Source organism: Ceratotherium simum, chromosome 16, assembly GCF_057802395.1.
Source record: "Ceratotherium simum simum isolate JZ-2026a chromosome 16, ASM5780239v1, whole genome shotgun sequence".
In the NCBI taxonomy this organism is placed as follows: domain Eukaryota; kingdom Metazoa; phylum Chordata; class Mammalia; order Perissodactyla; family Rhinocerotidae; genus Ceratotherium; species Ceratotherium simum.
In genome coordinates this window covers 43,187,042-43,210,431 of record NC_141915.1, presented here as the reverse complement: position 1 = coordinate 43,210,431, position 23,390 = coordinate 43,187,042, and the positions used below count along the sequence as shown (strand labels likewise).

The 23,390-nt window shown below is 35.7% G+C and overlaps 1 protein-coding gene across 5 annotated transcripts in view; it reads left to right on the top strand.

Moving 5' to 3' along the window:
- The window catches only part of GPATCH8 (G-patch domain containing 8), an 85,320-nt gene that overhangs the window by 14,643 nt on the left and 47,287 nt on the right, over positions 1-23,390 (top strand). For 2 of the 5 annotated variants that reach the window (XM_087441269.1, XM_087441271.1), the window contains exons 1-3: positions 5,781-5,861; positions 11,940-11,957; positions 14,653-14,725. Coding sequence is in view for 1 of the 5 variants with exons in the window: in XM_087441268.1 (XP_087297394.1) it covers positions 5,787-5,861; positions 14,653-14,725 (148 nt within the window). In the remaining 4 variants the exon portion in view is untranslated. Of the gene's footprint in view, positions 1-5,780; positions 5,862-11,939; positions 11,958-14,652; positions 14,726-23,390 lie in introns of those variants that run through there. The other 3 variants (XM_087441268.1, XM_087441273.1, XM_087441272.1) reach the window with 2 other exon arrangements.

Here is a 23,390-nt window from a genome sequence, read left to right as displayed (position 1 = left end):
ACTTAAATTTTTTAAAAACTAAACTTTAGATGTTTTTCTTCAGATATATTTATCAGCTCCTGTCACATTTGCAGAACACTGCTTGCTTATTAGTTCTTGTCCACATAGTCTACACAGTTGTAATCAGTGAATTACCTTTTTAATTTTTTACCCTTCTATTTAACTTAAAATTAACATATTTCCATATAGTTTTAAAACATTTATGATGACTCCCTAATTGTTGCATTAATAAAATAGTATTAAACTTTTCCCCTGTTGGACATTTGTTTCTACTTTTTAAAATATAATTTTATTTATTTATTTTTTTTCCCCCCAAAGCCCCAGTAGATAGTTGTATGTCATAGCTGCACATCCTTCTAGTTGCTGTATGTGGGACACGGCCTCAGCATGGCCGGAGAAGCGGTGTGTCAGTGCGCGCCCGGGATCCGAACCCGGGTCGCCAGCAGCGGAGCACAGGCACTTAACCGCTAAACCACGGGGCCGGCCCATACTTTTTAAAATATATTAGAGAAATTCTACAGTGAATATAATCGGCATTTTAAATTTGTAATAGCTATGGAAAATGTAATATTCTTCTCTCAGTGTTCTCCCTCTTGCCTTTTCCTCCTGTAAAAAAAGAAAGTCACAAAGTAGCATAACAGAAAGAAAGAATATGAACTTTGAAGTTATAGAGGCTTGAGTTTGGAATTTGGGCTTCTTTAACTATTTAAGTCACTTTGAGCAAATTTCTTACACCTTCTGAATTCTATGTCTGAAAATGGAAATAATGATGCTTACCTTGTTGATCATTGAGGGGATTAACTGAGATAATGCCTGTGAAGTACACAGTGCCTGATACCTATTAATAGGTACTCAAAAGATAGCTGTTAGAAATGTAGGGTTTAGCAGGACCACAGGAGTAAATTGTTAGAATTGAGTTCTTCTCTTGAGCTTTCTTTTCTAAACAATCTTAGATTCAGACTATGAATTAGTCAAAAATACCAGCAGCGTACGTTTACTTTTTAGTGTGTAAATTTATTGGTTTCATTGAAAAGATCATTTGGTTAAAAATTTTTAGGTTTCTGAATTCAGATGGTTCAGTGTCTTTCACTATTATTAATTTTTCCCATCTAAACTGATCAGGTTTTTTTTGGTGAGGAAGATTAGCCCTGAGCTAACATCTGTTGCCAATCCTCTTCTTTTTGCTGAGGAAGATTGGCCCTGGGCTAACATCTGTGCCCATCTTCCTCTACTTTATGTATGGGACACCTGCCACAGCATGGCTTGCTAAGCGGTGCATAGGTCCGCGCCCAGGATCTGAACCTGGGAACCCCCGGGCTGCCAAAGCGGAGTGCGTGAACTTAACCACTATGCCACTGGGCTGGCCCCTAGTTTGTTTTATTTTTATTTAATTAAAAAATTATCATCAGTAATATTGACTTTTATTTTGATATGCAATTCTATGGATTTTAACACATGTATAGATTCGTGTAACCATCAGCATAATGTGTTTATAGGACAGGATTTAAACTTCTTTAATGCTTAAAAAATATTTTTTTAAGGGGGGAGATGTAGAAATACTGGCTTTCCCATCCTTTTTCATTTAAAAAAAATTTAAGGGGCCACCCCTGAGGCATAGTGGTTAAGTTCGGTGTGCTCCGCTCCAGCGGCCTGGCTTCGTGGGTTTGGATCCTGGGCATGGACCTATACCACTTGTCAGCCATGCTGTGGCAACGACCCACGCACAAGATAGAGGAAGATTGGCACAGATCTTAGCTCAGGGTGACTCTTCCTCAGCAATAGAGAGAGAGAATAATTAAGATGCAGTGAAATTCATCCATTTAAGTGTAGAGTTCTTCCAGTTGTAACAAAATGTATCATAGTATACCCACCACCACAGTCAGTATATAGCCCCTGGCAACCACTGATCGGTTTTTTCCCCTCTAGTTTTGCCTTTTCCAGAATGCCATATAAATGGATCATACAATAACTTTTTGAGTATGGCTTGTTCCACTTAGCATAATGCATTTGAGATTCATACATCTTCTTGCTTATATGATTAGTTTGTTCCTTTTTCTTGCTGAGTAATAAGTCCATTGTGTGGGTGTGCCATCGTTTTTTTAATCCATTTCCCAGTTGAGGGACATTTGAGTAGTTTGCAAAGATTCACAGACAGGTTTTTGTGTGAACATAGATTTTTCCTTTCACTTAGGTAAATACCTAGGGACAGTATTGATGGGGTTGTTTGATAAGGGTGTGTTTAACTTCATAAGAAACTGCCAAACTGTTTTCTAAAGTGGCTGTACCATTTTACACTCCCACCAGCGGTCTATGAGAGTTCCCAATTTCATAGTGCAGTTTCATCAGCACTTGATATTGTTAGTATTTTTTTTTTAAGCCATTTTAATAAGTGTGTAGTGGTATCACCTTGTAGTTTTGGTTGGTATTCCCCTAATGATTAATGATGTTGAGTGCTTATTTGCCATCTGTCTATCTTCTTTGGTGAAGTGTTTGTTTAAATCTTTTGCCCACTTTTAAAATTGGTTTTCTTGTTATTGTGTTTTGAGAGTTCTTTATGTATTTTTGGATACAAGTCTTTTATCAGATATGAGATTTATAAATATTTTCTTCCAGTCCAGTTTTTCAATTTTTTCTTTTATAGATTGTATTTTGGCATTGTGTCTTAAGAAATCTTTGTCTAGCCTGCGGTCACAAAGTATTTTTCCTATATATTTTCTTCTAGAAACTTTATAATTTTAGGTTTTTATTTAGGTCTGTGATACATTTTGAGTTATTTTTTATTATGGTGTGCAGTATGGATTGAGGCTCTTTTTTCTTTTTTTCATAAGGATACCTAGTTCCAGCACCATTGATTGAAATTACTGTTATTTCTCTATTGAATTCTCTTTGCACCTTTGTTGAAGATCAGTTAATCATAAATGTATGGATCTTTTTCTGGACTCAAACTGTATTATTAATCCTGTTTTGTGTTGTATCTGATAGGTCCAGAGTGATTTGAAAACTTAGCTAGCTGTGTTTAGAAATTTGTTAAGCATCTCATTTGGAACCTGGTGTTTATTGACAGTAGTTTGTCAATACAGAAGGATTTTTCTAAAATGACTTTGTCTACAGATTAAAAGATTTTGCTAATGATTCGTTATCTGTTTAGAAAAACTTGAGTGATTTCTTGTGCAATAAGGATGAACTGGAATGGCTTTTCCTAGATGTCCTTTTTTTTTTTTTTTGTAGAATTGCTTGGTAGTTCTCTAATAAAATCAGTGTTTGTGCTTTTAGTATATCACCTTTGGTAATGATCAGTGTGGGGCAGTTCTCTTTTGATTTCAAACATGGTTGTCCTAAGTTAAATAAAGGTTTAATCACTTTAAAAATAGTACCAGGGGCCGGCCCGGTGGCATAGTGGTTAAGTGCTCTCGCTCCGCTTCAGCGGCCCGGGGTTCTCAGGTTTGGATCCCTGGCATGCACCGATGCACCGCTTGTCAAGCTATGCTGTGGTAGCGTCCCAAATAAAGTAGAGGAAGATGGCCATGGATGTTGGCCCAGGGCCAATCTTCCCCAGCAAAAAGAGGAGGGTTGGCATCGGATGTTAGCTCAGGGCTAATCTTCTCACAAAAAATAAAATAAAAATAGTACCAATTGTTGGTAGGATGAGATTATTCTTTTATTATTATATCATATAGAACCGTAGAGTGAAAGAAAGAGTTATGAGATTTGGCTGGGTATTGGTGTTCTATCATATTGTGAGGTTTGAGTTAATCTAAGTATTTGGATGTTTATTATTTAGGAATTTAGAAGCACTTTGCAGTTAACACATTTTAAGTAACTGTTAAACTTTTAAATGTTACAACAGAAGTTAAAATGCCAAGAGGCAGGTGTTATTTTAAAGAGATCATTGGACAAAATATTGGAGATTAATTTAAGACAGACTTTCAGGATTGATAGCTATTTTTTCATTTTTAGTATTTGTTGATGATTGCTTTTCCTCATTCTTGGAATACCTGCTCTTAAATCCTATTCCATTTTTAATATTTGCTTTTTTTCTTTGGAAAACTCACTCCTGTCCTGTTATTCCTTTCTTCTTTTGAATAATAGGCTACCACACAATTTTATTTTTATTTTTATTGTGGTAAAATACACATAACATAAAATTTACCATTTTTACTTTTTTTTTTTTTTTTTTGAGGAAGATCAGCCCTGAGCTAACATCCATGCCAATCCTCTTTTTGCTGAGGAAGACCGGCTCTGAGCTAACATCTATTGCCAATCCTCCTCCTTTTTTTCCACAAAGCCCCAGTAGATAGTTGTATGTCATAGTTGAACATCCTTCTAGTTGCTGTATGTGGGACGCCACCTCAGCATGGCTGGAGAAGTGGTGCGTCAGTGTGCGCCCGGGATCCGAACCTGGGTCGCCAGTAGCGGAGGGCTAGCACTTAACTGCTAAGCCATGGGGCTGGCCCCCATTTATACTATTTTAAATTGTACAGTTTAGTGGCATTAAGTGCATTAATAATGTTGTGCAACCATTATCACCATCACTATCTAGTTCAGAGCTTGCTCATCACTACCACACAATTTTAGCACCTAATTGTTCTCTACTGTTTAGCCACCGTGTTAAGTTTTAGGGTTTTAAGAGATAAGACTCAGTTCTTGTCCTTAAGGACTTCACAGTCTGGTGAGGGAAACAAGTAACCTAATATTTATAATACAGTGTGGCAAATTATATGTTAGAGCTGTCTATTGTTGTTTCATTTACTCAACTAAAATTTTACCTTGAAAAAGCAAAGTAACTTTTTGTTAGGTTAACATTCAAATTGTCATACCACTCCACACACTGAATTAATTTAGATTAGATTGACGTCTTTAGTCTTTTGATTTAGTTCCATTCAGGACTCACAAATCTTCATGCACTGTTTTGTAACAAGAAGGGAACCTGAAAACTGATATTCTGATTTAAAGCCAAATTAAAGCTCACAATTAGAACTTCCTAGTTGTCTGCACCTATCCTCAATTGAACTGTTTTGACTTACTCTAGTTGCAGTGACAGCTTGCTTGATTATGGTCGAATAGGGCATTATACAGGCATGTTTTATCTCTCTTGGCAGATCGTTTGAGGAATAGCTACATTTGAGATACTGTGTCAAGAGATTGTATTTTTGAATTCCTTGGAGCTTGGGAATTAGCACTTGATTTGAAGTTGAATAAACATTAGCAGTTTTAGTTAAAAGCAGTATTATCAACATTGAACAGTATTATAAAACAAATTTTATTTGCGTTCTTCTATTACTATCACTTACTTTCTTTAGTACAAGACAGTTTATGAAAAGTAAACACAGTATGACCCTTTGTTTTTTAAGATTCTGCAGTCTTCCTAATATAGTCAGTATAAGAAAGAGTTGATATCCCAAATGGTTGATAGTGTTTTAGTTAATCAACTTCAATGCTTGTCATAGGAAATAGAGTTCATGTTATTAGACCTAGACTCCTAATAAATTGTTTTTATAGATCTTGAAAAGTCTGAACTTGGGGTGTTCGACATTTTTCTTCCACAGCAGTTGGCCCATATTAGCTAAGCAGCCATGATCTGGTTTGTATTGCACGGTCTGCCTTTTTTTAATTTCTTCTCTAGGGTTTCTTTCTCCCCGACCTCCCCTTCTTATTTCCCCTTCTTATTGACTTTTGGTTGTCTACTAAAGGAATGAAAAGTTAAAAGTAACCCCTAGTTTGATTAGGTTATTAATAATTTTGGCCTTTATTGCTTTTGAAAAATAACTGTAGTTTTGTTTTTTCAGGGTAATCACTTTGATCAGTATGAAGAAGGACATTTGGAAATTGAACAAGCATCACTTGACAAGCCTATAGAATCGGTAAGATGATCAGTGCTTAATTTTGGATCATAGCTAGCTAGTTAGGTAGTGTTCGTGTGACACTTGATGTGAATGAAGTTAAACTTCTTAATAACTTATAGTACAGTTTAGAGCTGTTTTTTTGCATGCCCAACAGTAATCAAATAGAGTTTGGGATGTAATCTAATATTTAATATGTTGGGAAATCAGTCTTAAAAATCTAGAAGCAATTTAGAATTTTGATGGAAAAATATCATTTTGGCTCATAGTGATGTTCTGTTAAAGATAGCAAGTTAAAGTTTAGTGTTTTTGTAAATTGAATAAAGGAGTAAAATGTATTTTGATCCTTTAAAAGCTTCACCTTTTCTGGGCAGCACAATCATGTGTGAAATGTTCCATTAAGAACAATTAAGGACTAATATGTTTTATTTACCAGACTTTTATGAAACATGGTAAATTTGGTTTCTGTAGCTTAAGAGATGTCTGGTTTTTGTCAAAAGTTGGTTTTTTCCCTCTCTTCACACAGCTTAGTTTTGGATATTGACACAAAGCAGTTGAACAAGGAGATTTATTTTCCTGACTCTTAATTTTTTAAAAAAACTTAGTTTTTGAATATTATTTTCATTTTGAAAGCCCTTTATTTTCAGATTACACAGTCCTTTGTTAAAATGTCTAAACTTGTCAGTATTGTCAGTATTTAATATTTGTGCTTAAATGTACATATTTAATAAGGGTTTCAGTGAGTTATTGGTAAACTTTAGTGAAAAATTATCAAAGAGAGAATCCTTATCTTTGTCGGAGTCAAGACATCCCCCGTCTCCCTGTAAGAAACACTAGCTTCTCCTCCTTCAGGAAAATAGGGCAATTTAGAGAGCACAGATATGTTAACTTTAGCTTTTATTTTCATAACTGTAACATAGTAAAGGATCAACATATATTTATGTTCCTAATTAGGTTGGTGTTGTGTGTGTTTGTGTGTATGTTTAGATGTTTACAGAAATTTACACAACTTGGGGTGTTCGACATTTTTCTTCCACAGCAGTTGGCCCATATTAGCTAAGCAGCCATGATCTGGTTTGTATTGCACGGTCTGCCTTTTTTTAATTTCTTCTCTAGGGTTTCTTTCTCCCCGACCTCCCCTTCTTATTTCTGTTCTTCTGGTCCAGTGAACACTGCATATAGTACTTTCTGTCTTAATGTGCTGGCATGATGCTAGACTTAGGCATGGCAGTAATTGATGACGCATGTGATAATGCTGCAGAGGGAGAATTCACATCTGATGTTGTGCTGAAAGCCCAGTCTTATGTTTTGACTTAAGGATAAAATGCCAAGTCCAGTTTGCTAAGTTAAAAATCACTGAAGTTTTTGCCTTGTTCTGTGTCATCTTGGGAATTATCACAAGGCAGAATTTTACAATGAACTGTGTAGGCTAGATCAGTATCTTGTACTTGAAAACTAATTTCATTTTTCCATTTTAATTTAAATGTTTCTTTGTGCCGAAGTTTAAGAACAGATAGCTGTCAGAAGCAAGGCCCAAGTACCATATTCTACAAGGTGCATGGTTGGTTAATACTCTTATACAAGCTATAATTCTGTGGGTACTCTGACTCAACAGTAGCAGGAAATTTAATTAGACTAAATTTGCAGCCTAATATTCATTATTACTGTACTCAACAAAGATTTTTAAAAAGCACTAAATTAGATGACACTTAACATTTTTTAAACCTTCTTTTAGGGCTATGTTTTAAGGTTTTTGGAGAATTCATTCTTTTGGCATGTGCGACTAATGCCCTTTTCCCTCTCACACTGTCCAAAATTTTTCCTAGCGCATGTCATAGGGAGAACACTTTTAGAAGACAGTCTGACTGAGTAATCCTTATTGAGTAATCTCAATGAGTAGAAGTGGAATTGATACATGCCTTTTTTTTTTCCCCTGCTGAAGAAGATTAGCCCTGAGCTAACGTCTGTGCCAGTCTTCCTCTATTTTTTATATGTGGGTTGCTGCCACAGTGTGGCTGATGAGTGATGTAGGTCCACGCCCGGAATCTGAATCTATGAACCTGGGCCACCAAAGCAGGACGCAGTGAACTTAACCACTATGCTACGGGGCCAACCCTGATACATGCCTTTTAGTAAATAGTTTTATCTTCTCCACTTAAAACAGCAAATGGTATGGTACTCGGACTGGATATTTAGTATTTTTAATAAATGTATTTAGAGATGTATATTAATAAATTATATTTCTAATGAAAGTTTACTCCCGAAACACATAAATATGTGCTTTATTTGTGATGTGGTAGTTTAGGTAATAGGAGGAGGAACTTCATAGCCTAAATTGTGTTATAAAGAAGTGGGACGCAAGTTAGGGATTTTATTTCAGTTACCAAATCATTTGGGGATAAATTTAAAGTTTTTAAAGAAACTCCTAAAATGATTGGCATCAAAGTAGGTAGTGTGGTGCCTCCCCCCCACCCCCAAGTGTGCTATCACCTAAGGAATGCCCACCAAATAAGTATATATTAGTTATATGGCTGGCTGGCTATATTGAGCTGTCTTGTTCTTAGGGGGAAATGGTGTTGCTTCTAACACAGAGAGAGTCTCTGCTGAATTAAAATCTTTCTCTGCAGCAATATCTGTTGAGAGATGCTGACTGTTTTGCTACAGCATGCAACTCAAAAGTGGCTGGAAATAATGCAGCTTTGGGAGTCTACAGATCATTGCAGGAGCTAAAGGTCTAGTCATTTTTTTTTTTTAACAAAGGTAATCTGCAGCAGCTGGTAACCGTGGAAGTCTCTGCACAGGTTTGTGCCAAGAATATGCCTGTGTGAAGGGTTATTGTGAGTATAGGATTAAGGGCTTTTTGTTCTGGAATAAGTTTGTTGCAAACTGGCAGGATGGGAAATGAGATACAGAGATGCAATAATGCATTATTCTTTTAGTAAACTTCATTATTCTTTAGTAAACTAGGAGCCTAGATTTGTTGGTGAGAGGATACAGATATTCAGTTTCGATCAGGAAATGTTGAAAACACATCAAAATCCAGCATTTGTAAAGTATTTCGTAATCTTTGTTATAAAGTTTTATTTCTCCCGCTTTTTTCAACCAACCAACCAAATATATTTCAGTGAAATTTCTGGTCAAGAATAAAGCACCATTCTAAGAAAATTATGAAAGAATTGCCAGACAACTTGATTATCTGAATTAAAGAGAAGGTGGAAAATATTAACATTTTACCCTCATTGCAAAAAACTTTTTTAGAACTTGAATTTTAATTTATTGCTTTGTGAGATTTTTAGGTCCCAGCCATTATAATTATGACCTCCACATGCTTAAAGATAAAATATTTGGAAAACAAAACGTAATCTAAAGCCATAGCCCAGAATAGGATTCCACAATAGTTCCAAGAATTGGTTGGTGTGATTTAGGATATATGGTCTTGTATGACCTTTACCACAGAAAGAATATGAGAAATCAGATGGGAGAGTGATTATAAGTTATACAAAAAGGCACAATGCCTACGTCATAGATTTAAAGTATGTTGTCATTGTTGCAGTTGGAAATAAAACTACCCATTAGTTGGTCTTTGTTCTACCTGACTGATTAAAATCCTGTCTTTATAGTTGTCAGGTTGACTGAACAGGTTTTAAAAATAAGTGAGTTTTCAAACTCCAGTTGCTGATGTTTACTTTGCTCATCTAGGGTTTTAGAGGTATTTGTATAATTGGGTTTTGTCATGTTGCATATCTGTTTAGATCTGTGGACTCCACTAGTTCCAAACTGTAATTCTCTAAGACTGCTGATCTGACAGTTCGCAGTGACCATCCATGGACTGCACTATAGATAACTTGCTTCTTGGAGCTGAATGGTGTAGCATTACTATATGGCTTTTCTCTCTAGTCTTCATTGTGTCATCTGTAGTGAGCTATATAGATTTTTTGTTTTGGGAATTTTTACAACTTGTTGTTTGCATGGGTTCACCCAGTAGCGTTTGGTTTTTGCTTATAGAGTCTTTAATACACAATCAGCAAAGCTTACAATCCACTCAAGAGACTTACCATTTTTGTCACTGTTGAAAATGGGCTCAATGGTATAAATTGAATGTGGCTGTCAACTAAAAGAAAATTCAGCGTGGAATTAATATAGTCACTGACATAATTGTAGTATAGTTTTCTCTTGAAACATGATATTCTGTTTCCTGCTATAAAAACTTGGAATCAGCCCCATACAGTAAAGCAAATTTTTATCTGTGTCTTGGCAGCCTCCCATTGTACAGATTCGTGGTGCTATAACCAAAATGATCATTGTTGCTGTGATGGTGTACAGCTTTATGGAGCAGAGAAAAGTTCCTGGGAAAGTTTTCTACTTGCTTTTTAATTAATACATAAAAATGTTGAGGAATGGCTGAAACAATAATGACCTTTTTTTATTTTTATTTTTGTTGGTATTGTGTTTTCAGCATATTGGTAGTTGTTTCTAATACACATTTCTTGCTTTCAAAGATCTTCCCTTGTAAAAATTATATCCTCCTTTCTCACACATATAATAGAGGGGAACAAAGGATGAAAATGTAGCATTTTAATTATACATTTAAGTTTAGAAATAGAAAAAAAAAGTAAAGGCCAGCTGAAGTAATCTAGGTGAAAAAAGTTTGGGTTTTCAGCTTAGCTTCATCATTTAACCAGAATTAAGAAGAACTTCATGCCTAACCAAAGAAAATGCTGCACTGCTACCATTTTGGAATCTTGGGCACAGAGAGTAACAAGTAGGTTGTGAGAACTCTTTATGAATCATGTGGAAAACCAGCTTGTTGCCTACCTCCCTTGGGCAAAGTTCAGTTGCTTTATTAATGAATTTAAAATTAGTATTTCCCTGCAGTTCTTCCGTGTGCATTTAAATTATAAACAGCCTATCACTATCATACCCCTTTGTTAGTCATAAACCAGACTGTGTTAAAAATTTTCTACTATTTATTTTTGGTTCTAAGAGATTATAGTTAAACCGCAAGTTATATATTTTATTTACTAAAATGAAAAATAAATAAAAACTGATTTTTTTTTAGTCACTATTATAGTGACGGAAATAGTAAATTGTTACTATTTTAGAAGTAAATTTAGTGCTCATTGCCCTTGTTATGTCTAGGTTACCTGTTTGGGCGATAAATTACTTCAGTTTTCTATTATTAATAGCATCCATGGGAATAATTGACAAAATCACAACCCTAAACAAGGAGAGTAGATGAATTATTTTCACAGGCTAGTGGTTGAGTTTGTTATTCTTTCTCAGTGAAAGTTCAGTCAACATTTTGATCATTTCAGAGGTAGACAAGTCTGCTCTCTGTTCTACTTTGTTATAAGGTATTTTGGTGTGCCTTCCTTGCGTTACTCATCATCTTTAAGCCTGTTGGATTTTTGGCTAGTGTTTATAAAATTTTTTTCTTTTTTGGTAGGAAAAGGGACCATACTGAATACTAGCCCTTTCTACAGAGTCACAGAGCTGCCTGTTTTCCTCCAAAAGCAGGTAGTCTGGTATGATAGGAAAGGTCCAGATTTTCTGTATTAGTCATTCACTTAATCTAGGAGGTTGGTGAGGGGAAGAGTTTCTGGGAGATACGTCTGTTGTTTCTGTTGTATTTGTTATAATCACAAGGACATAGAGTGGGATGTTAATTTTAATATAACCCCTGACATTTTCTTCCCTATTCATACTTGGGAAAGTAGATTTAATTAAAGAACAGTTTTCACCTATGGTTTTAGAAGAGCAGTGCCACGGCCATTTTATATTAATAGATCTTTTGGGAAGGTGACAGCCATCTTGAGTGGTTTTGTAAAAGTGGTGCTAATGTGTATAACCCTAAATTTTTCTTTTTTCTCCCTCTCCCTTTAACATTTGCTTTTCCTTTCACTGTTGTCAGTCACAACACGCTGCTCTTGAATCTCTCAGCTGGTCTTGACTCGTGAATTTACTTATGCTTTCACTCTTCTTTAATAAATACATTAATTGCAAGCAGTGAATTGAAAACAAGACAAAAAAAAAAAAAAACGACCATTAGTGATTGGACAGTTTCTTACTTTGTGTTACATTTAACTGTTCTTTTGACAGCCCAGTTTTTAAAGCCAGGTTCGTATGGAAATGCTTTCACTCCACTTGCACTGCTTTTGGAAATAGCATACTGCTTCATCTGTCTGTTTATTTTAGTGCATTCATGATATAACACAGTCAGCATAATGTCTCATCTCCACTTAGCCAAAGATTGAGTTTTCTTAAATAAAAAAAAGGGGGCAACAATTTTTGTCAGCATGGTTTAGTACCCTAAATCTCTGTGCCAAGAATAGTTATAACATTAGCTATTAAAAGGTTAAACAATAATTTAACCAATGACGTAATCTTAGAGTCATTCTGCTGTCCTTGTCCTTTCCATAGTTATTCAGTGTAAAAGTTATGATATGAAATAAGGATTTTATGTACAGGTAAGTTTATTTTCATAGTAATATAATAAAGGTCTCTTTACCTTTTCATTTTCTGCCAACATTACTTGTATTAAGACTTCTGATTTTTTTTTTTTTCAATAAAGCTATTTATAAATAGTTAGCCACTCACTACTGGTTAAGGGGATGCTTTTCCTCACAATTCACTGTGAGGAGAGAAGGGAAGAAGAAGAGGCAACAGTGTTGGATTAAGTTTTTGTGATGTCTAATAATGTGGAAGTCATCACCTGGGATTACCCATAATCATAGCATTTTCTAATTGTTTCAGTTCCTAGCAAAAACTAATTTCTAGTGACCTTTTGTTTACCATAATGATTTTGTGTATATATGTTTAAAACAATAGTATCTTTTGTTTTAGAAACAAGTTTTTCATTATCATTTGCCTCATTTTTATGTTTTTTTTTTCCCCCCTAAGGAAGATTGACCCTGAGCTAACATCTGTGCCAGTCTTCCTCTATTTTGTATGTGGGTTGCCACCACAGCATGGCTGATGAGTGGTGTAGGTCTACGCCTGGGATCCGAACCTGCGAACCCAAAGCACTGTGGGCTGAACTTAATCACTATGCCATGGGGCCAGCCCCACCTCATTTTTGTTTTTAAAAAAGTATCCTGATCTGGGGCCGGCCCGGTGGCGCAAGCGGTTAAGTGCGCACGTTCCGCTGTGGCGGCCCGAGGTTCGCCGGTTCGGATCCCGGGTGCGCACCGACGCACCGCTTGTTAAGCCATGCTGTGGCGGCGTCCCATATAAAATAGAGGAAGATGGGCATGGATGTTAGCCCAGGGCCAGTCTTCCTCAGCGAAAAAGAGGAGGATTGGCATTGGATGTTAGCTCAGGGCTGGTCCTCCTCACAAAAAAAAAAAAAAAAAGTATCCTGATCTTTTTTCCCCCTGATCGATGAAAGAAATAATCAGCTGCTCAGCACAGTTTCCAGTTTGCACGCTGTCATAAACTTGTAGAAGGAAACTGTCTTTTTTTTTTTTTTAACAGAGCATTGGAAAGGCTTAATCTTTCTCTTCTAACTTACTGTCAGAGAAGATAACCATAAAATAATAATTTTTCTTTCCTCTATAACTCCAAAGAGCATTTTATGATTGAATATGGAGCTAGAAATAAAAAGCAGTTTAATATGAGATTTTTCATTTTAATTCAGAGATTTATGGTTTTGTCAACTTTATAAATTGATTTCAGGAAATAGATTATTTTCAAATGGTGATACCAGATTAATACTATAAAATTACATTTTAATGTATATAGAACACTTTGTGTTTATAATTTTTAAATGTTTCCCTTTGGATGAGTAGCATCATTTTATGTAATACAGTTAGTGGTTATTTTAGCTTTGTGTCTGTACTTCACAGTATTTGTAAAAAAGCAAAGCATTGGACAAAGGTCTGCAGAGGTTTCTAAGATCTTGAACCCTTACATAAAAGCTGACATTTAATTGTTGTTTCTGGTGTCTTTTCATACAATTTACATTGAAATACTTTTTCCAGTGTGCTCCTAGGAAGATGAGACATTATGTATATTGGTTTTCTCCCCCCTACATGCACTAATGGTTCTTTACTGTTAACTTATTGCTAGGCCTGTTTCATCCTAACATTTTAGCATTTTTGTTAGATTACATGTTGAAATGCATCACTCAGTCTGTGCTTGAGCTCATTTTATTTTTCTGTTTAATCAATTTAATTTCTTGTTTTACTAACTTCACTGTTTTTTCAGTTTAATATTGGCTGCATGCTAGTTAAATATTTATATTTTATATATATATATATATTAAAAAACCAATCAAGTCTAGCCTGGATTTTGCTCTGATTGTGTTTTCATTTCTAGTGGTGGGGCAGTCTTACACTTACAACTTACTTTGTATCATGAAAGCCTGACACATAAACAAAATAACTAAACACAATGTAGATTTTCTTTAAAAAAAAAAAAAAAATCTTAAAGTGGTGCTGTCTAGGTGGTGGATATGATTGTATAAGTACCTTGATTTTATGCTTTTTAATGTTAGTTTTAAACTTCATAAATGTATTCTTCCCCATTTTCCCCTTCCCTTTTTTCTCCCTTTTAAAGTGTTATGTACAAAAGTTGCCCAGCACACCATCAGAAAGGACCCTTACCCTCTATGTTCTTCCCATATAAAATACTAGCCAGCATTTCTTTTTACATTAATGTCCCTTTTATTGGGCACATTTACCCTATTATTAGCACCTTTTTGCATGTATATATGTAGAATTATCTCTTGCTCATCACCTGTTTAAATGTCACTAGGAAGGGAAGAATATATTATTGGAATATTTTTGGTTTGTCTCTCTGTTCTGTCTGTCAGGATAATATTGGACATCGCTTACTCCAGAAACATGGGTGGAAGCTGGGCCAGGGATTGGGAAAATCTCTTCAGGGTAAGTTTTTCAAATGTACAAAAATTAAAAAAAAAAAGAAAGAAAACAGTGTTTCTGATGCAGATCTTGTGCCTGAATATATTTGTTGTCTTTTTAAAAAAAGTGTTTGGTCTTTTTTCTCCTGCCTTTTCCCCCCTAGAATAGTCTATTTTTCCTATAACTGTATTTTAAGTCACCGTTAAGCTAATAATTTCCAAGAGTAAGCTGCTGTGTCATGAATACCTTCAGGTCAAACATACTCTGTATGGCTCAGCCTGTTTTAAATTTTTTTGGTGGCGGTAATGGGTGGGTGGAGTAAAAGAAATTCGCAGTATCAGAGTGTGCTTTCCTTGTGTCATTTAGTGATGATGTATTGTGGCTTCAGTATTATAAAGAGAACCGTTCAACAACAGAGTTTAATTTTTGTCCTCCTAAATTCTCCCGGAAGCTTGTGATTGCCCTGGCTGTTTTTCTCTGCAATCAGGATCCATGTGGTAGTGGAGAGAAAAATTAACCCACATGAAACATAAAATGGAAGCAGAGGTTTTCTAGGGCTTTCTGAGCTGAGAGGCCATTTCTCAGGTTCAGATCAGGTTCTGGAAAACGTATGGCTTAAAGTTGCCATTGTGCTTATTTTTTCTTTTCACTATACTAATGATTTGGATAAAAACTAGATACTAATATTGCTGCTTCTGAGTTCTTGCTAGTTGGAAACCAACCAATTCCATTCACTTTTTAGCTCCCTCTTATTCAAGGGCTACTGTTTATTCTTTGCAGATATGAACACTACCTCAGAAATGATGGGAATCGTTGCACTTCTACATCTGGTCATGGAGGGTCTCATTGTATAAAGGGATGTTTGGGGAGAGGTGTGCTACTGTTGACCAATTGTTTGAATTTTGGAAGTGGATTTCCACAATTTGAATGGAAAGTCTAATCAATTCAAGTGTGTCTGTGTTAAGGGGCACAAGAGGACAGGACATGAAGCAGGATGTTTCAGTCTTTAAAACTTTTGCTTTTTAATTACATTTCTACAAATTCTATTCAGTGATGACACAAAAGAGATGCTCAATAAATGTATTTCAAATTAATATTTATTACTAAGCATTAACCTGTTCTTTGGGGGAGATAGAAAGATTTGATTACCATTAAACTTGTTTTCCTGGTGGCACAAGAACTCATTGCTAACAATACAAAGAATACTGTACAATTAAGACCAATTTGTATGACATAGACCATAGATTTTGTAACAGTCCAGCAATAGGATAATCAGGACTGAAATAGAAATGACTTCTTCGGGGCCGGCCTGGTGGTGTAGTGGTTAAAATTCGTGCAGTCTGCTTTGGTGGGCTGGCGTTTACAGGTTCAGATCCCGGTTGCGAACCTATACACGGCTCCTCAAGCCATGCTGAGGTGGTGTCCCACGTACAAAATAGAGGAAGATTGGCACAGATGTTAGCTCAGGGTCAATCTTCCTCACCAAAGAGAAAAAAAAAAGAAATTACTTCTTGATAGAATTTGTCCCAGTGGTTTGCAGAGTTATAAGTGTTGGGCTGAAATGAATGGAGGCAATGGCTTAGAAGAATATCTGAAGACTGGATTTGATCTTTCCCTAGTATTTGAAAGATCTCTTCCTATCAGAGATGCCTGGAGCGTTGTTGATTGTTACTTTCTTTGTTCAGGCACACAAGGGAGTAGAATTTGGGATATTTCACAGGGGCTAGCAGATCTTTTTGAATCCCCAGATTTTTCATTGTAAGCATCAGAGACTTTAAAGTACAACTAGAACGTGCAGAGAGAGAGAGAGACAGAGAGTGAGTTTAAGAAAGGAGGAGTAAATGGATACTCACCTATTTTTGAGTGATGGAAAATTATTATTTTAAGACTACTTCATAATTTTGGTTATCTTTAAACTTTGAGCTCCTTGAAAAGAAGAATTAGGTTTTATTCATATTCTACCTCCATCTCCATGGTAATGGGCATATAATAAGCACCCAATAACTCATAAATCCATTATTCATTTAAAATACAAGGGAAATTTGAAGCTCATGTTTTTTAATTGTGGCAAAAAAAACATAAAATTACCATCTGAACCACTTTTAAGTGTACAGTTCAGTAGTGTTAACTAAATTCACATTGTTGTGCAAAGCCCATCTGTTTTGAGTGGCTAGTACAGTGTCTTTACCCTTCAAAAAGAATGGAACTTTATTCTATTGCCAACATTAAGGGCTGAATTTAATTGTCTTGTAAATGGCTCTTTATTTTTTAGTGTCAGATTCAACAGTGTGCAGGCATTGTACTGGTTTCTCTTATGTAGTTCTTTCTGTAATACCGACATGGTTTGACCTAGAATATAGCCACATTTATGGCATATTGAGGTAATTCATGACAAATTCTTTTTCATTGTACCAAACCTTTGCTATAAATAACCACTGAAGAAAGCCCTGTTGCTCTAGCGAAAATGATAATGCCTCCTTAGTATTGCATAGACTTGTCACTGCATGTAATTTCTGTGCTCACAGCTTTGTAAGTTTTTTGTATTTACTAGTTTATTGTCAACTTTCAGTTTTCCTTTTTATTTGATTTTAGGGCTTTAACGTCTTTAACATGTAACCATCCACTAAAACTTAAACCTAATCTTTTCGGGATTTTTGTTAACCTTTAAAAATTATTTCGGCCCATGCAAGGTCTTTACAAAGAGTGCCAGTCCTTGGGGCTACATTGCAGATATCTTGTCACTGGATAGATTAGGGAATAGGGCATGCCGACTCTGGAATGAAATTATCTGTGGCAGGATAGAAAATTGTACTTTGTAAAGTGGGTTTATTTTTATACTTGAATTTCTCTTATTATTCACCTTTGGTTCTGAGTATTTATTAAACTATTTCAGAAATTAAAATAAGAACTTTTATTGTGTGTGGCAGATAAGTGATTATTAGTATTATTATTTCTTTTTGTTTTTTGGTGAGGAAGGTTGGCCCTGAACTAACATCTGTTGCCAGTCTTCCTCTTTTTGCTCGAGGAAGATTACCGCTGAGCTAACATCTGTGCCAATCTTCCTCTATTTTGTATATGGGACGCCACCACAGCATGGCCTGGTGAACACTGTGTGGGTCTGTGCCTGGGGTCCGAACCCGCAAACCCCTGGCCGCTAAAGCAGAGCGTGCGAACTTAACCACTACGCCACTGGGCCAGCCCCGATTATTAGTATTTAAAAAAAACGGAAGACCTATAGAAAAGACAAGTTGACAGGTGTCTGAAGGAAACAACACAAAGAAAGGCCTGTTGATGAGAAATATTATGGATAATTGCTTATGGTGGAGGCAGAGGATATGTTTAATTTGGAATAAAGCAACAGTGAATGATAGTTGTATTTTATGGCAGTTGGATTGGATTCGGTTCTTGAAATTGTTTTATAACCTTCCGGCAGCTTTGAAATGCAATGAAATGTAGCTCAGAATCTTTATTTTGCTATGAAATATGTTTAGTCAGTAGGTGTAGCCCAGAAGTGGGGCCTAAACTTCCTTTGTTATATTGTCTAAGAGCTATTTGATCGTTTGGCTGGTTTTTGGTAACAGACAAAAGTTCAGCCCCTGAGAAAAATGAATGGAGTTTGATGTTATTTCATATCTCATGCTGGCCAGAAGGTTCAATCAGTAATAGAAACCAACAACTATTTACTAAGCTAGTGATACATTCTAGTTATAACGGCTGTAAATAGCATAAGCCATGGGCAAAGTAGATAAGACACCATTCCTGCTCTTTAGGTTTATTTTCCAGTCCCCCAAGTCTTGCTTTTTTAACTACTGTAGACCTTTGAAGATTTCTTGAGGCCAGGGACCATGCTTTATACTTTTATGTATTTGTTCCATGCTTAGAATTAAGTATGTGATCAATCTGAATGTTTAATTGACAGACTGCTTCAAGTTCCTTGAGAGTAGGTATTCTCATTTATTTTTGTATAAAAGTACTTGGTGTCGAGTATGAAGGCAGTGTGAGCAGCATTTAGAAACATAGGATCTAGGTTTGAGTTTGGCTTTGCCAGTTACTTTAAGCAAAAGGACAAGTTACCATCACTGAATTATTATCTCTATCTTCTCACAGAGTAGTTATGAGGATGAAGTAAATTGATGTAAGTGAAGTCACTTTATAAAAACTGTAAAATGCTATATAAATGCTTATTGTTATTAACACCTCTATTATATAGTGTATATTTAGATATTTTAACTGAATTGGAGGTGATCCATTTTTAGATCTTCGTCAGAAACCTAAATGTCATAAAAATCATAAATAGGGCTGGCCAGGTGGTGCAGCAGTTAAGTGTGTGCACTCTGCTTCAGTGGCCTGGGGTTCGCGGGTTCGGATCCTGGGCATCCACTGATGTACCGCTTGTCAAGCCATGCTGTGGCGGCATCCCATATAAAGCAGAGGAAGATGGGCATGGATGTTAGCCCAGGGCCAGTCTTCCTCACACACAAGAAAATCATAAATAAAGAAGCCCCTGTTTTGCTACTTTCTCTTTCTCAGAATGTGCAACAGTAATAGCTAATATGCTTAACATGTGCTGGATATCTGACTCCCGGATCTGTGCTTTTACAGCTGTATGCATTTTAGTGTCCTTAAAACCCCTAATTTGGGGGTTTGTTTCACTAATTCTGAGCTCATTAGTTATTGCCACTTCTGAGTCGAACTTATAACATCTAAAAAGAGCCTCAATCACTAAAAGTGGTGTTGGAACAACTGAATAGCAACCCAGAAAAAAGAAGTTGGATACCTATTCTCATCCCTTATGCCATAATGTATTCCAGGTGAACAAAATATTTAAAATGTAAAAAAGTGAAATAATAAATCATTAGGATGAATAGTAGGATAATTACTATTTTTTTTGTGTGTGTGTGTGTGAGGAAGATCAGCCCTGAGCTGACATCCATGCCAATCCTCCTCTTTTTGCCGAGGAAGTCTGGCCCTGAGCTAACATCCGTGCCCATCTTCCTCCACTTTATGTGGGACGCTGCCACAGCATGGCCTGACAAGCATTGCGTCAGTGTGCGCCCGGGATCCAAACCTGGGCCGCCAGCAGCAGAGCGTGCGAACTTAACTGCTACTCCATGGGGCCGGCCCATACTGTTTTTTAAATAATCTTGGAATGAGGAAAACGTTTCTGAGTTTAACCCCAAACCCAGAAACCATTGGAAAAAGGATAAATTTGACTATATTGCATCATAATTAAAGTAAACAAAAAAACACAAATAACAAACTGGAGGAAATATCTGCAATATCTCATTATAGACAAAGGACAAATTTCCTTCATGTATTTATCAGTATGTAAAAGACTTACAACCTAAATAGAAAAGGAGAAATGATATGAACACTGTTTACAGAAAAGTAATGCAAATGACCTTTAAGCATATGAAAATATTCTTAATCCTTTTCATAATAGAGATATGCATATTAAACTGAGATACCATTTTTCACTTGTTGGATCAGAAAAGGTTAAAAAAAAATTAGTTTGGTCACATTTTAGGAAAATGGGTACTTACATCATAGCCAGTGAGAATATAAATTGGTAAACCACTACAGGGAACAATTTGGATTACTTAAAGATTAAAACACATGTGTCCTTGGATCCAACAATTCTATTTCTAATTATCCTTAACTTATTCTTGAAATGCACAAAATAATGTATGATTGAGGTTATTCATTATATCACTGTGATAACAAAAGATTAGAAACCGTTCACACCATATTTCATTGATTCTAAGACATTTTTTCGAATTTTAATAAAGGTAAAATCAGATGCATCTTATTAATGGCATTATAGGTATAATTTGCAGCTTTTTAATTTCTTTCTTAGTGGCACATAAAATACTGTGTTTTATGGTAAATGGCATTTTAGATTTGAAGAAATAGAATACTAAAATGGTATAAAGGGAAACCATGCAGCTTTGAAAGGATTGAGGTAGTTTAGTATGTACTCAATATGTGTAGAACAATTTCTGTGATACATTAAATAAGAAAGAAAGGTGCAGAACAGTGTGTATTATAGTAAAACTACCATTTGTGTTAAACTATATAGATATATATATATAAAGACAGATAAATAGATATATACCTCCTGCTTAAAATGGGTATTTTGTTCCTGAAAATCAGACGTTCTGTGTGAAAACCCTACTTGGGAACCTGTTACCATTATTTTAAGTGGGTTACATGTCAACCCCAACCCCTAACCAATTTCTAAAACATAGCTGCCTATTTATGAATTTTTAAAAAATTGTTAGGATATAAAATACTTAAACATTTCTTTTTGATTACCAAATAATTAATATTGTTGTTAACAAACAGTTGCTTTCTATATAGTAACATGCCCCATCCCTTTTGTTGATACTTAAGTGGCTTTCTCAAAGTTCCACTAGTTGTATGTGGAATCTACCTCCAGATTTTTCACATATCTTTTTCTTAAAATCGAGTTAGATTTTTGACATTGAAACATAAACATTTTACTATATAAAATCATTGGCTGAAAAATGATGTGTTGAGAGAGATGAACTGAGGCGTTCCACTGTGAAACACTAAAAGGGTACATTCTGTGGGTTATGGCTGTATATTTGTATTTGTATTTGCTTGACTATGCAGAGAAAAATCTTTATAAAGGCAGACTCAGAAGGGAAACTGAGTTGATTTTTATTATATTCTTTTTTAATTTGGTATGATATACTCATATTACTATTAAATATAGAAAATAATTATTTTGAAAAAGACTTAAGGTAGTCAGAATCAAAGCAGAGTAGAGTTGGATATTTATTTGGTTTTATGTAAATGTCCCTTCTCCTACTCTAGTTTCAGTTAGCAAATAAGTGGTGAATATAGTTGGATAAGGCCTGCATTAGCTAAGCCCCAACAGTGTTTATACTACATTTTGTGACTGAAGGAAAACTAGACTTGAATTCAATACAACAGAATAGAAATATGTAGTGTTACAATTTAGACTTTATTGTTAAATTAGAATGTTGATCTTTAAAACTTCACTAACATCCTAGGAAAACTCATTCTTTGGGTGAGGAAAAAATACCTTTCCTTTAATATTATGATAACAGATAAATTTTCTGGATAGGGTCTTTGCAAAAGCTAAGTTGTTATCCTATTACCTTAGTTTTCCTTTGAAATTTGTTTTCCTTTGGGAAAAGGAAATAACACTTCTCTGTAGGTATTATGTGCCAAATAGTGATCTAGAATCTAAATGTTTTGCATGTCCCACTTAGTGGAATTGGTATTAGTATGCTCATTTTGTAAATGAAGAAACAGTTTTGGAAAGATCATTCAGCTGCTGAGTCTACCATTCAAATATAAGACTGACTTTGAAATCAATGTTTCTTGGGCCGGCCCCGTGGCTTAGCGGTTAAGTGCGTGCGCTCCGCTGCTGGCGGCCCAGGTTCGGATCCCGGGCGCGCACCGAGGCACCGCTTCTCTGGCCATGCTGAGGCCATGTCCCACATACAGCAACTAGAAGGATGTGCAGCTATGACATACAACTATCTACTGGGGCTTTGGGGGAAAAAAATAAATAAATAAAAATTATAAAAAAGAAATCAATGTTTCTTCATTTGTACCTTTTCCCTTCTCAGAAGAAGCTGATAACTGAAAATAAGAGTAGGTTGGGGGAGGACAGCAGACATGTAGCTCCCCCAAATCACAAAGGTACGTACGGATTGTCAGAAAGGCTTAGTTATACTTGGAGCTGGTCTAGCTGAAGGAGCTTGTATCTATAATGGCCTCTTTTCCTTGCTACTTAAATGAGCCATGCAGTCTTTATTACAGTTGCCAAAGGCAAGCATAATTTTAGTATTTCATGTATCAAATTTAGCAAGATACAAATTCTCTAGAACCTCTGTCCTTCTTAATGGAATTTAGTTAATATAAACAAAAGAGATGAAGCCCAGATAATAAACAAAATTAGTCAGAATTGGCAGTAGCAAGAGATCCAGATTTTAGGGCTAGACTAGAAAGGGAAAGGGTTTGGGGGAGAGGCGAAGGGGAAATGGTGAATTCACATGCTGTGTAAACTGCTTATTTCTCAGTATTTAGAGATCGTCACATTTGAAGGATACACCAGAAGACATTGAGTATATAAGTTCATGGCAAAATAACCAGAAAAGAAAATGACAAATTTCTCAAATGAAGATTTAGAACAGATAAGTATAGAAGGCTATTTTATCATTCCAGTACCTTGTTTACCAAGAAAAGTGAACCAGTTATAGAAGCAGATTGGACGTTATCAAGATAGATTATTTTAAAAGAGGCACTCGCTGGTAAAGAATTACATGGAATTAGTTGCACATTTATTGAATACTTACTGTATTCAAGAGACCGTAATAAAGAATATGCTTAACATAATAAGATACTGCCCTTACTCTCATAGAGTTTGCCATTTATTTTAGCAGATAAGGGGGAAAGACCTTAAGAGTAAATTCTATAAGGGCTTAGAAGAAGGAATGACCAGGGAAGAATTCCCGGTGAAGTCTTGAGGAGGGAGGAATAGGTATTGCCAAATGTAGGAGATACTAATGTGTACAAGGTGATTACAGTTGGCAAAGAGTAGGCGTGACTGGCTGGAGCAGAGAGTGCCCAGAGGACAGTGGATTTCATACATATTTTTTTAGCAGAAGAACCTCCCAAAATATATATTTTT